This window comes from Cervus elaphus, chromosome 30 (genome assembly GCF_910594005.1).
Source record: "Cervus elaphus chromosome 30, mCerEla1.1, whole genome shotgun sequence".
Lineage (NCBI taxonomy): Eukaryota > Metazoa > Chordata > Mammalia > Artiodactyla > Cervidae > Cervus > Cervus elaphus.
Window position 1 is genome coordinate 28,205,906 of NC_057844.1, and position 14,096 is coordinate 28,220,001.

The 14,096-nt window shown below is 40.2% G+C and overlaps 1 protein-coding gene across 5 annotated transcripts in view; it reads left to right on the plus strand.

The window, feature by feature from the left end:
- Positions 1 to 14,096, plus strand: part of STARD13 (StAR related lipid transfer domain containing 13) — a 220,364-nt gene that overhangs the window by 54,131 nt on the left and 152,137 nt on the right. The window contains exon 1 of one of the 5 annotated variants that reach the window (XM_043891734.1): positions 4,468 to 4,755. The exons of 3 other annotated variants lie outside the window; for them this stretch is intronic. In XM_043891734.1, coding sequence (XP_043747669.1) covers positions 4,587 to 4,755 — 169 coding nt within the window. In that variant the 5' untranslated portion in view covers positions 4,468 to 4,586. Of the gene's footprint in view, positions 1 to 4,467; positions 4,756 to 14,096 lie in introns of those variants that run through there. One more of the 5 variants, XM_043891737.1, reaches the window with a different exon arrangement.

Consider the following 14,096-nt stretch of genomic DNA (forward strand, 5'->3'; position numbering starts at 1 on the left):
GGCGCCCTCTGAACAGGCTGATGAGGAGGCTGGAATGTGCGTGAAGGAACAGAAGGAGAAGCAGACAGATGAAAGCACAGTGAGACATTCCTGGCTTCTGTAAAAGCGCTCCTCACTTTCTGCCACATGTACACAAAATTCCGTTGAGCGCTAATCTGGGATCATCTATCAAAAGACTTAAAATTTTTAAATACCAAAAGTTTTGTTTAGAGGTCAAATTTCAGAGTTTTGGCTGTGTTTGGAGTGTTTGCCTTAGGAAGAAATGCCATCGAAGAGGCCAGCCAATATGCAGAGTTAGCCTTGAGGACGAGTGGAAAGCAGAGGGCAAACAGCCTACCCTCCAGAAGAGAAGCTGTTGAACAGAGAGGCCATCAGGCTGCCTCTTCACTGTAGGATTGGGGAAGGAATGGGCGGGCCTCCAGCTCTCAGTCTGAAGTTACTCCAGAGGCGGCCCATTGTTCTCACTGGTTTAATTAAAGGCTCTGGGCTGTGTATATTACTCTAATGACACCTTGATCTCAACCACCGCAAGAATTTAGCTACCCTATACCCATATTTCCATCATATACCATTAAATAGCATTAAGATGATTTTCAGTATATTCTTCCTAAAATTTTCTCCCTTATCCAATTTCCCCAGCACCCTTTTAGTGCCACAGTTTTCCCTTTCCTGTCCCTCATGTGTAATAGTGGAAAGAGTTAAAATATCATCAGCTTAGAGATACACAGAGGCTCTACACTTGGTCGCTGTATCACCTGGGACATTTGTTCACCTCTGAGTCTTAATTTCCTTTTCCACAAAATTATATCAATAAGATAGCACAGAGAGTTTCCATGGAGATTAATTAAAGATGTGACATGTAAATGGCATAAGGTTTAGCACCCAGTAGGTGCTTAGCTTTGTTAGCCACTCCCCCTCTTCCATTCCCCTATTCACTGCTCTTGTTGGTTCCCAATATTGATCTGTTTATCCCATCCCTGAATAGTCTGAGTGAAGATTGTTCTTAATGACCAAATTAGGAAAGAGGAAAAGTAGGTGAAAACTAAAAACTAGTACCATCCATTTTCCTCACTTTTGAAGGAATTGGAAAGGAGGAAATCCAGCATCCTGGGTTTTCAGCACTCTCTCCTTCTCTGATTCCTTTGGTCCTCATCCACTCACTCACCAGTGAAGAGGAAGACCTCTGTCCACGAGATGCATGGAGGACATTTCAGCCGAGGGAAAATTATCAGCAGTTTCTTGATTTTACATTTACAACAACCAGAACTGCCCAGCCAGTGGTGATTCTTCTAACACCGGGGCCAAATGATAAAAGAATTCATTGAAAGAGCTTAGGATTCATAGCAATACATTAGCATAAAACAAGACATTAATGATGCTAATGAGAAAATAATGTTACTTACCTGCCTTAAATATGGTATTCTGAAACACACAAAATGACAAAACCATGGTGAGCAGTTGTATAGATTTATAGATACTACTCTAACCAATGGGCTTCGGCAGCAGTAAAGAATCTGCCTGACAATGCAAGAGATGCAGGAGACAGAAATTCAATCTCTGGGTTTGGAAGATCCCCTGGAAGAGGAAATGGCAACCCACTCCAGTATTCTGACCGGGAAAATCCCATGGACAGAGGAGCCTGGTGGGCCACAGTCCATATGGTCACAATGAGTCAGAAACGACTGAGAGACTGAGCATACCCACACTTTAACCATAAAAAATACGTTGGATGTGACACAGGAAGACAAAGATGTTATACATGATCCTTCATAGATCCCTTTATTAAAACTCAGACTGATTTTTAGAGAAATTAGGCTGTCTTCTAAGTTGTCTTCTTTTAATCAGGGAATTCAGGTTCCTTTTTTCCTCTAATTTGCATTCAATTCCTGTTCTTCATTGCCATCTCCTATGAAATACTATGTTTCACATTTTGTATCTGTTTACATATATCAAAGACTACATATTTATGATCTTGATGTTTTCAGAACAAAACACCTCAGGACTTTGAGTATTCATGTGTTCATTATTGTACAAAGGAAGCATTGTGATTTTTTTAAATGGTAACCTGGCCAAGATACACTGAGGTGCTTTAGTAAGAATCATTCCTATTTATTTTTAAAATGCAGCCACATCAGTATTAAACTACAAGGTTGGCACTGGGAATGGTCAGTCTTTCTTTAAGTGTTATCCACAGCTAAAAAGCAACTGTATATCACTTCCTGTGCTTCCTTCCCTTTGCTTGGTTTTCCAGACATATCCAAGGTTTGCAAGGTCCTTTCTTCTTGCTCTCTCTACTCTTCTATACTCTCCCATTGAAAAGTAATAACTGGCGGGTATTTACAGCAGGGGTGTCCTTAGCACTAGACTATCAAACCAAAAGGTGTACATAAGGTGGCTGATATCTTCATCTCCGTCAGACAGAAGAAGCCAGTGCTGGATCTGAGCTGGGAGAGTGGACCTCTGGAGTATCTAATATTGCAGTGGAGTGCTAAGCGTTTCTGCCATGCATGCCCAGGCTTCCTGCATACGGGGCACTAGATATTAGATCCCTTTCACCGTCCACAAAAGATCCCCTGGAATAGAAAAACTCTGATCAAATCCTAAATAAAAATGGAAAAAGAACACTGTGACCCATGAGAGCTTCCTTTTCTTTCCTGTATCAATGCTGACTTGAAAACCTGACCCTTACCTCCTCTTTGCATGATTATCAGAAGAGGTTCACAATTGCCATGAGAGAGAATATATTCCAGTGAAGGTCCTAGGGATCTATATTAAGGTGTTCATTTACCTAATAGGGCTTCCCTGGTGTCTCAGACTGTAAAGAATCCGCCTGCAATGTGGGAGACCTGAGTTCAATCTGATCCCTAGGTTGGGAAGATCCCCTGGAACAGGGAACGGCTACCCACTCCAGTATTCTTGCCTGGAGAATTCCACGGACAGAGGAGCCTGGCAGGCTACAGTCCATGGGGTGACAAAGAGTCAGACACAACTGAGTGACTTTCACTTTTACCTAGGAAGATATTTATGCGAAATGAGCTGCTTCCCAGAATTGCAGAAGGTTCCACAGGGAAAGATGTTAGGTCTGACACACACAGCAAGAATCGAGGCCCTAATTTAAGCCCCGTTGAACTTTCAATTGAGAGTTTTTCATTATTAGGATTTGAAATCCCAGGCCAGGCTATATTTAAGTTTAAGTCAGCCAACTATAAGAACAACTTGGCCATATGCCTCTTTTTCAAAGAACTTTATTCCTTCAGCCCCAGGCTTAGAATTTGATAACATGTTTTCTATGGATTTTTTTTTCCTCTTCACATCAAACAATATTAAAGAGAAAAAAATAGAGGGAAAAACACTAATTATTCCCATATGTATACTCTGATACGGCCAAGTGGAATTACTGGCAGTTTCCTTAAACACACACTCTGGTTCCAGATCTCTACACATGTGGGCACAGACCCTCCTCAGCCTCTGCCTGTCAGAATCCCACCCATTTTTTTTTTTCAAATCCCACCCAAAGGTCTCTTTCTCTGTGTTGCCAGCTCTCATCACCTCAGTCAAAAATAATATTGCTTCCTCTAATGTCTTCTTGTGTCCTCTTGTGTCCTCTTGCTTGCTCTAATGTCTTCTTGTGTCCTCTTGGGTCTTCTTGAGGCCCCTTTGCTGTAAGGCCTGTATTAGCCCTTCTGCATAACCTCTACTGATCCCAAGCAGCTTGGTGACAGCAGCTTTGCATGAATCTGCATTTTTACAATGATTCCTGGCAGTGTCTTAAATGTGAGAGGTACTTTCAAAATATCAATATTTTGCCTCTGGGTGGTTAAAAATTGGGGAAGTGGAAAATTTAAAGGGGTAGATATTCAACAAAGACGCTGACCTCTGCCAGTCTCCTCCTTAAGAGCTCAACCTCCCATGCCGAGGGTCAGGGGCCTGGAGTGTGTTTACTCAGGGCGTTAAAGCACTTCAAGTTTACTCTTCACTGGAAAAACTTTATTTATTTCTTTGTAATGAAGGGTGGTAATTTATACTCAGAGCTTTATGCTTATGTGAAGCGGCTTTTCACGTACGTCGTTTGTCACACCCAGATCTTCTACCCGGCTGGGCTGCAGCTGCCCTGGAGAAGGCGAGCGTGCTTTCCCTAACCTTTACCACCAGAAAGATTTTTCCCGTGCCCAGGCATTGTTTTCCTTCTGCTGCCGTTTTCTCCTCCCTGTCTCTTTTCCTCTGAACTCCCAGTGAGGGCCGCTTCTCCGGGCTTCGTCAGCGCGGAGGCAGGGCAAGGCCACAGGGCAGGGCCGTGCTCGCGTGGGCTTCCCCACCGCGCCGCTCTCGGCTCTGCGGGACCTGCCTCTCCCGGGCTCGCGGCCGGGCGCGCCCCGTCCCGTCTCCTGCCTCCCTCCGATTGGGTCTGCGAGGTCACGTGGGAGCCGAGGGCTGGAATTCTGAGTTGTGGCTCCTGGCACTCCTTTTTTTCTTTTTTTTTAAAAATCGCTGGGTCTGTTGAGCTCTGCCGGGCTGGGTGCCTCGCTCAGTGACTGAGGCTGGAGGCAGACGGAAACCGCCACAAGGGCAGAAGAAAGTCTGCCGGGATGTTGAGTCAGGGACCCCGGACCCCAGCTTCAGGTTGCTACTATCTAAATGCCATGACACCTGAGGGCCAGGAGATGTATTTGCGATTTGATCAGACTACGAGACGCTCTCCTTACAGGATGAGCCGGATTCTAGCACGCCATCAGCTAGTGACTAAAATTCAACAAGGTGAGTCGCTGGTAGCGGAAGGCTGTTGCTAATTCTGATTTCTGTGGGCTCTCTTTCATGCTAACCCCGTTTTTAAAAATGACTGTTTTCACTTTACAATACATGGATTTCTATGCCACGCCGCGCATACCTTTCAGAAATGCTGCCGTTTTAAGCAAACAGTGACAGCGCTTAGCTGCCGCATAAGTCAACGGTAAAGTCCACAGAAAACTTCAGGACGGGACAGTGAACCATCAGTTTCCGAGACTCAATGTGTGTCTACAGAACAAATGAGACAGGTTTCCTCAGTACGGATTTTAGGAGCTTTTCAGCAGGTTCCTCACGCTCTGTCACATTTAAAACTTGGACACTTGTTTATTTAATTGGGAGAAGGGGAAGAACTAACTTCCACCCTGCCAAGATTCTTTAGAACACTGTTAGTGACAGGAGAAAGTTAAAATTCTATTCTTAAGGCCTTTGGGCTGACAACCAAAGTCACATTCTCTGCCTGTTTGTACGTTTATGTCAGCAGTTGCCACTGATTTGTTGATATTGTTCTTCTAGTAAAAGATAAAAGTGTCTGCTAACCTCAAAACAAATCTTGTGACAGAAGCACCAGCTTTGTAAGGCAGACAGGAGAGGATGCTGATTACAAGCTGCTAGGTGTCCCTTTTTATTCTCAAGGCGGGTGGGGGGAAATCACTAAAGCTCTTTATGCTCCGGAAATAGTTTAAAAGGTGCTGTTTATCTTAGGATAGGTTTGTGTAGAGTAGAAAGATGAGCATTCCTAAGAAACTTCAGTTGCCCATTTAAAAGACATACACACATACCTACACATATACAATATGTTTATGAAGTTTATAACCAGCCCCTTGCAGACTGACTAAATAGCTAAATTATTATATTGGTGATACATAAATTGACCAGGATTTTCTAGAGCCATTACAAAAATACAACTTCCACTTAAATGAGTTTAAGATTATATTGAATTTTAGAGGGGAAGCTGGGGTTCGTAATCATGAAAATCTTATTGTAATGTTTCCAAAAGGAACAATATGTATTCTAGTGAGCAGCATTTGATGAGATTGTTTCCTTGGAAATTAGGATTTGTTTTTAAAGGTTCAGGAACTGGTTATGTGTGAAGGATACTGGTCCTACATACCGGTCTGATTTCAGGAAGGATATTATGTCATTCCATAAACTCTGTGTGCAGGTCTTGGTTGAATAGAAACAAAAGTAATCATTTCCCTGTGGCTTGATTTAAAAATACACTAGGCTTAGAATAAAAGCCAGCTCCATTTTAGTTTTAGAGATTTCTAACAATAGTGCTTTACCAGACATCATCATCATTATGGACATAGGGGCTCAGTAAATGTTTGGTGACAGTTTGATGGCCTATATAGTCTGTGCTCTGTAAATGTTCCTCAGCATGCTCATAAAGTGTGTTATGTTAGAAACATTGCATACAAATAGTTTGAAATATCTTTGTCAATCTCCTTAAAGAAGTTATAGTGATTTATTTCATAAAAAATTATTCATGTTCTTTCTGGAATGAAGATTATTTTTCCAGTAAGGACTTGAGATGTTATGAACACATGTATGATCATTGAAAGTGTATTCTGTGTCAGTGTTTCATTTTGTCTAATTAGAAAATTTGAGCATTCTTACCTTTTTTTTAATATTGGGCAATGGAATATTTGAAGCTAATGAATGCCTAAAAATTAAGTGACAGTTAGGATCATAGGTAAAGCATGCAAGAATTCCAACAGTCCAATGATTAGGAGCTTGTTATTTGTTAATAATGAGTTAGATGGTGAGTTAATAATACAATGTGAAATTGTATCATAAGACTTTGAGAAAGCAGAAGCAAAACGATTTTACTGGGTTTACTGTATGAATACATTGGTTTCCTGTAATAGTAGAGAATATTGACTGAACATTTATAATATATCATGTTCTGCTCTGAGGGCTTTATATTATGTATTTCAATTCATTTTATCCTCAAAAAGTACATCCTTGTAGGTGAGTACTATTATTATACCCATTTTAGAGGTGAGAAAACAGAAGTACATAGAGTTTAAATAATTTCTCCAAAGTTACATAGTAAGAACTGGTATTTGAATGTATCTGTAGAGACCATGCTCAATCATACTCTAAACCATTTTTTAGTTTTTATAGTGAGGGTTAAACTACCAAACCTGTGGTTGATTTCTGAATTGTATATTTCAATCTTTTCTACTCAGGATATAGCACTGAACCATATTATAGAATCATCATGAGATTTCCAGTCAGGTCTTATTTCTCTGGTGGAACAAAGTGCTCTGTGTTTTACCTTCCTCAAGCAGTTAGTACCCAATAGTACATGACGTCTGTTTATTTTACTAATGGCCTACAATCATTCAGTTAAAGCTTATCAAGTGCGTATTAAATTAATAGCATCATTATTTTTTGTAGCTCACTTATTGGTATCTTGAAATGACAGCCACTTCACTAAAATGGTTTTCACTACTCTGCTATAGATATTTCAAGAAAGATTGGGCATTGTATTAATACAATTTGGGGGCATGAAGACATAGTCTTTCATGGCTGTTGGGAACAGTGCAAACAGGAGTAAGTTGCTCCTCTCTGACCTCATTACAATGAGATAATCATTGAATGGCATGGACATGATTCAACAGTAGATCCACTCATGGGAGGGAAAAACAAGGAAGGGAAATAAAGGAATCTTTGATGATGCATAGGATCAGAATGAGTTGCTAAAACCCAGGATGAATCTAAACTTGCTCATCTTAGGGTATGCTCCAAAATATACATGCACCATTTCTCTAGCTGTCTCTTTAGTTCTGAAGTCTTAAGTCCAGTTAAAAAGAGAAGCAATGTTTAAAATAGAGTGTTGTTTTACAGAGTAAAAACTTATCACATAAGTTATACTGCTCATAGTCCTTACCCCACAATCTTGCTGAATCAATGGGGAAATTGTTATAGGGAGAGAGGATGGAAATAATAATGGTCCTTATTTCCCTCACAGGCAGGCACTTGGGATGGACAAGAGGGAGGATGCTAAGGAGGTGGAGGAAGAGTATATTAGGCCATGGAAGGGGAGAATGGGGATTTTATGTCATTGCTGCTGCTGCTAAGTCACTTCAGTTGTGTCCGACTCTGTGTGATCCCATAGACGGCAGCCCACCAGGCTCCCCCGTCCCTGGGATTCTCCAGGCAAAAACACTGGAGTGGGTTGCCATTTCCTTCTCCTTTATGTCCTTAGATGGCTACAATTTATTGGCTACATGTGTACTATGCTTAAGTCTATACACACACACCTTACTAGGAAATTCAAATTGAGGCAGATATATAAATGTGATTACTTGCTTTGTGAAAGAATTCATCATGCTATTAAATGTAAAAAATATGTTAATGCTTTAAATAGCATGAAATGGACCTGATTGCAATAAAGTCCACTGAACTCTAGAGAAAAAAGGAGACAGGGATGCAGGCTCTCCTTAGACGCTGTCTCATTCTTTTACTGTGGCAAGTTTCAGACTTTCACTGGGCCTTCATTTCTTGATGAGGAAATGAGATGGTCAGACTGTGATTCTGGTTCTCAGGGTATTTCTGTGGTTGAGGCAGTAACTTCTTGAACTAGAGTGCATAAAGCAGGGAAATTTAAATCCAGAGTGACAAAGCCAAAAGGGAAACAGAGCAGCAATCTAATGTGGAACAGATCAATGACTTCTAATTTTTCTACATCTTGTCAAGGAAATGGTGAAATGGAAATCAGATTTTAATTCTACTTCTGATGCTAATTAATTGTGTGATCTGGGGAAAGTAACAACTTCTCTGGGCCATTCTTTTCTTCTTGCATAAAATGAAAGAGTTTGAATTAAGTAAGCACGAAGTTCCCATTGTCTCTAAAATTCTAGGATTCTGTGATCACAGGTTATTACTTTAAGAGAAAGATGATGCTTATTTACATTTTCCGTATTATGTCATTCAACATCTACCCGGGCATGCTTCTTTGTTACCTGTTTAATGCTCTCATTATCAATTTACTAGGAACATGAGGATGTCCAGTCTTGTGGACTATTTAAATGTCAGTATAAGCTGTAACTGTAAAGGTTAGTTATAACTATAAAGGAACTTGTAAAGCCTTTCTTTCTCAGGAGTCCTGGACTGTACCATAGAGTTATTGTAATGCCTGGCCCCTTAAAAGGATTGTAGGGACCAGAGAGTTAATGTAGGTATACCCCCATGCTCACCAAAAAAACCCCTCTTTTCTTGATAGAAAATGTAGAGTGTAGAAATTTCACTAATAGGAGAATTAGTGAAAATTGGACCTGCACTTTCATTGACTTTTTATCTGAGACTATTTTTAGAGATAGCTCCTGAACTCATCTAGAGTGGAATAAACTGCCATTTTTATGTTCACAGAGAATGGAACTGGGCATTAGTGATGTATTCACTCTCATGCCTCTATCAAGTCAAATGATATCTTGGGGATCTGCCCATCAAATGATATCTTGGGGATTTGCCCAACCTAAGTGGTGGCATTGCTCATCCCTGGTATAAGAAACCTCCACCCATTGAGTAGCATCAGCCAAAATTAAATAATTCTCTGGGGTTTTTTTTTGGGGGGGGGATTGCCCTTTCTCTGTGCCTTGCATTCTCTTAGTCAACTACTTTCATAAATAGAGGATGAATACACCCGCAGAAAGACAGATGAACACAGAAAACAGGGTGAGAATGTGTCAGTCATGTGAGAGTGCTGGTCAAAAGTTCTTAAAAAAAAAAAAAATTGTCAGAAATTCACATTTCATGAAATCAGAGCCTCTTTCTATTCTGTGCTGGTGGACTGGAGGGCCTGTACAGAAAGGACACTATTCGACTAGAAGTTACAGGAAAATCTGTTAAGTGAATTAAGTCAACTAACTTTGAATAACATTTTAAAAATCATCACATAGTAAAAATGTGAGCAGTCAAGAAATAAGTACTAGAAGGAAATTATCAAAGAGCAATATGCTTGTACACATATAAAACTTGAGAGTTTAACTTTAACCAAATTGTGACTTTCATAGCTGCACTCCACTGAGCTTATTAGTTCTGAACTTATAAACACCCTTCCCAGATGCAGATTTTGTGACATTAGTTTAAGTGAGCAGAAATTCACTGATTCATTTTTTCCTCATTTCTCCTCCCGCCCCATCCTATAATCAGTGCTTTAATTCTTAGTAAATTTAGGACATTGGTCAACTCTTTTAAAACAAGGTTCCCTATTTCCCTAGCAAGCTAATCATGGCCAATTAGAAGCACAAGTTGGGGGGGCGGGGGGCGTGGAGAAAGAAAATCACCAGTAGTGGTCTGAGCAATTGATGGCCCAGACTTACTTAGATAGAAAACAAGTGGGTTTTAGTAAACGTCCTATATAAAGGAAAATGCATGCTTGCTCAGTTGTGTCTGACTCTCTGCGACCCCATGGACTGTAGCCAACCAGGCTTCTCAGTCCATTGGATTCTCCAGGCAAGAATACTGGAATGGGTTGCCATTTCTTCCTCCAGGAAATCTTCCCAACTCAGGGACTGAACCATTGGCAGGCAGGATTCTTTACCACTGAGCCCATGTAAGGGAAAATACATTGGTGGAAATTTAGTGGAACAGATGATCATGTGCTCTGTCCCTGTGTCTCATTAGCTGTGAGAATGAGGTGCTGAGACTAGGGAAGAACACACAAGAAGATGATCATGCATTGCACACCAGATCTTTGAATGAAATGAGGATCATGTGAAAATCATCTTCTGTCTCCTCAGGGGCAACCTGAATATGATTTTGGTGTGGGTAAAGACATTATGTCTTAATTTACATTCTACCTCATTTTCTTAAAGGATTTGGGGTAGTTCAGAGAAGATGCAAGTCAGTTTTAAAAAAGATAAATCTGGTGAAAAAGAAAAATGTAGGTCGATTCAGTTCAGTTCAGTTCAGTTGCTCAGTCGCGTCCTACTCTTTGCAACTCCATGGACTGTAGCACGGCAGGCCTCCCTGTCCATCACTAACTCCCGGAGCTTGCTCAAGCTCATGTCCATCGAGTCGGTGATGCCATCCAACCATCTCATCTTCTGTCATACCCTTCTTCTTCTGCCTTCAATCCTTCCCAGCATCAGGATCTTTTCCAGTGAGTCAGTTCTTCACATCATGTGGCCAAAGTATTGGGGTTTCAGCTTCAGCATCAGTCCTTCCAATGAATATTCAGGACTGATTTCCTTTAGGATTGACTGTTTGGATCTCCTTGCTATCCAAGGGACTCTCAAGAGTCTTCTCCAACATCACAGTTCACAAGCATCAATTCCTCAGCACTCAGCTTTCTTTATGGTCCAACTGTCACATTCATACATGACTACTGAAAAAACCATAACTTAGACTAGGTGGACCTTTGTTGGTAAAATAATGTCTCTGCTTTTTAATATGTTATCTAGGTTGGTCATAGCTTTTCTTCCAAGGAGTAAGCTTCTATTAATTTCATGGCTGCGATTACCATCTGCAGTGATTTTGGAGCCCAAGAAAATTAAGTCTGTCACTGTTTTCATTGTTTCCCCATCTGTTTGCCATGAAGTGATGGGACCAGAGGCCATGATTTTCGTTTTTTGAATGTTGAGTTTTAAGTAGGTCAATTAACAAGATAAAAAGAGATATATAGAGATATTATATAAAAATTTATAATGTAAGGCCCTGATTAATTATTAAAAGCATGCTGCAGGTTTAGCTTGAGCCTTCCTAATCTAAGAAAAGAGGAAAACATGATCAGGGAAGATTTGCCATGTCCGTAAGGTAAAAACATAGCAGTACAGCTTTCCCTGGGACTTGATACACAGGAGCAGTTTCTCATAAAAAAATCCCATGGTGCTTTTTAACATTCTTACAGTGGATTCAATAGCAAACCCCTTACAGCGTCCTATAGTGAAAGTAGAGGCATAACAATAAATTTTAATTCAGTAAAACTATTTGAGGATGGAGTGGGCAGATCACAGCAAGGAGGTTCAGTATGTAATCCTCTGATTCCCTAGCTTGACCTAGAAATAGCATGGAAACTGGAGACAATTTTGCTGTGTCTGAGAACTCTAGTTACATGGACGGATGGATGGATACTTAGACAGATGGATAGTCAAGAGGAAGAAGTTTTTGTGGTTAAGTAATTTTGAGAAAAACTACATCCCCTTTCCTTTCTTGGAAATTCATATTTATGAAAGGCTCAGAGAAACCCTGCAGAAAGTAATTTAACCTTGTTTAAATGCACATTTTTCATTATTAAACCATTTTTTACTGGATACCAGGAAGTGACACATGTGAAACCCATGTTCCCCAAGGAACACATTTTAGAAAGTCTGGTTTAGGAAAGTGCAGGGCTGTGTGGTTCATTCAGATCATTTTCTTTGAACATATTTCTTGCATGAATTAATAATTTGAGATTATATCTTACAAAGTAACATTGCAAGTATTCTGTTTTCAAATAAGACCAACTCCATATACTTTAAAAATCAGCTGGGTAAACTCAGGATGATATCTTTCATGAAAATAAAAAGGAAGATCCTAGCCTGATTAGGTGGCCTCTGCACATTTGCCCAGCAGAAAACTGAAGGGGTAGGTATATGGACAGAGTTAATCATTGTAATAATAGTACAAATAATCTTCAAGTAACCCTACAAAATAGGTTCTATTGGGCCAGAAGATAGAAATTATTGCTTTTTAGCTCTGGATCTGTCTAACCTACAATAAAGCCGAAGTCCTAGTTGAATCCCAAAAGGGTCCGACATTGTAGCAGCTAATTCAGAATATTCCATTACTGCTGGGAAGTGGAGTCACTGCCCCACAGGAAAGAAACAGGAAACTCTTTAGGGGTCACAAATTCTCCCTGGTGGCTCAGAGTCAATTTCTGACTCAGGGTCCAGTTGTATCCTTGGTTACATAATGTCCCTCTCAGAATGACAGAATAAAGTGACCTGATAGATAATAGGTCATTTTTAATAGTAAAATCTGTTTGGTCCAGTTGTATAAGCAACTTACCAAGTTTTCCGTGAAGACTACAGATATTCTTAAGGTTTTCTTTTTTCCTCCTGCTGGCAAAGAGATAACGAATTAACATCTGCATTATGACTGATGCTTTTTGAGAGAAATCCACAGAATATCAAGAGGCTGCAACAGAAAGCATGAAGAATTAGTCCATATCATGTTGCCCAAATCCCTATGCCATAAAGTCATACAGGGTCATGGCAATCACCATAGAAGGGTGCCGCGTAGGGCAGGGTAGACACAGATTACTGTGAAAATGTATACTCTATTGTTTGAAAAGACATGAATTCTCTTTTTTTGGAGAAGCTTAGGGTCAAAAGGAATTTAAATGGAATGGTTAGAAAATGACTTAAAATTGGAGAACATGCTAATGCTGTTAGAAAAAAGAAACCAATAGAAATACATCCAAAATGTCTGGCTAGGCTCTCAAATGACTTCCCTCACAACAATTGTAGAGGTCTGACAGAGGCAGAGCTGACTAAATACCAGTATTTTGCATTGCCACGTCTCTAACATTCTGATAAAGCACTATGCTGAAACAGGGTAGAGGAGAGAGTGGAGGTTGTAAGGGAACTGGCAGTCACCAAATAACTAATTTACATGTCAGTATCTTGAGCTGAAGAAGGCATTCTCTCCCTGCATTCCTACTCTCCCTGCATCCCCACTCTCCTCTTCCTGGTAATTTTGAAAATCATGCATATGGATGCCAAGAACTTTTGATTAGTATTCCATCTGTATAAGTGAACAGTGGCATCCCATACACATTTGTATTCACCAGAGGGCACACTGGAAAAAAAAATACAGTAGTCATAAAATCATTTTCCTCTGAAAGCTTTACTACCCCCAAATTATCTATAATATTTAAAATTACTATAAGAAATAAGAAAGATTCACAATTCCAATGACAATCACATTCCAACCATCCTTACCTAAAGACTAGGGCTCAATGTAAGAAAATATAGTAAGCAAACATCCATGTACATTTGGCCCTTCAAGGTACTGTATGAGCAAATGAAGAATAAATGATGTCCTGTATACTGAGTTTGCTAAGGCAGGCATACCTACTGCCCCATTTTTTGTGTCCTCAGAAAGTGTCCACCACAAAATCTGAAACAAAAGGTGTATGTGTCGAGGGGGGCAGAGGGGTTGTTGTTATTATTTTGTTTTTTATCTTAAGCCATAATGAGAAACATTGTCATTCCCAGCTGTGGTTTCCTGGGCACAGCAGTTACTCTCTCAGTTGCCCTGAACTGACCTGCAGTGGTGGGTTTAGGCCGAGTTTCAACTCATAAAGATAAATAGCAAAG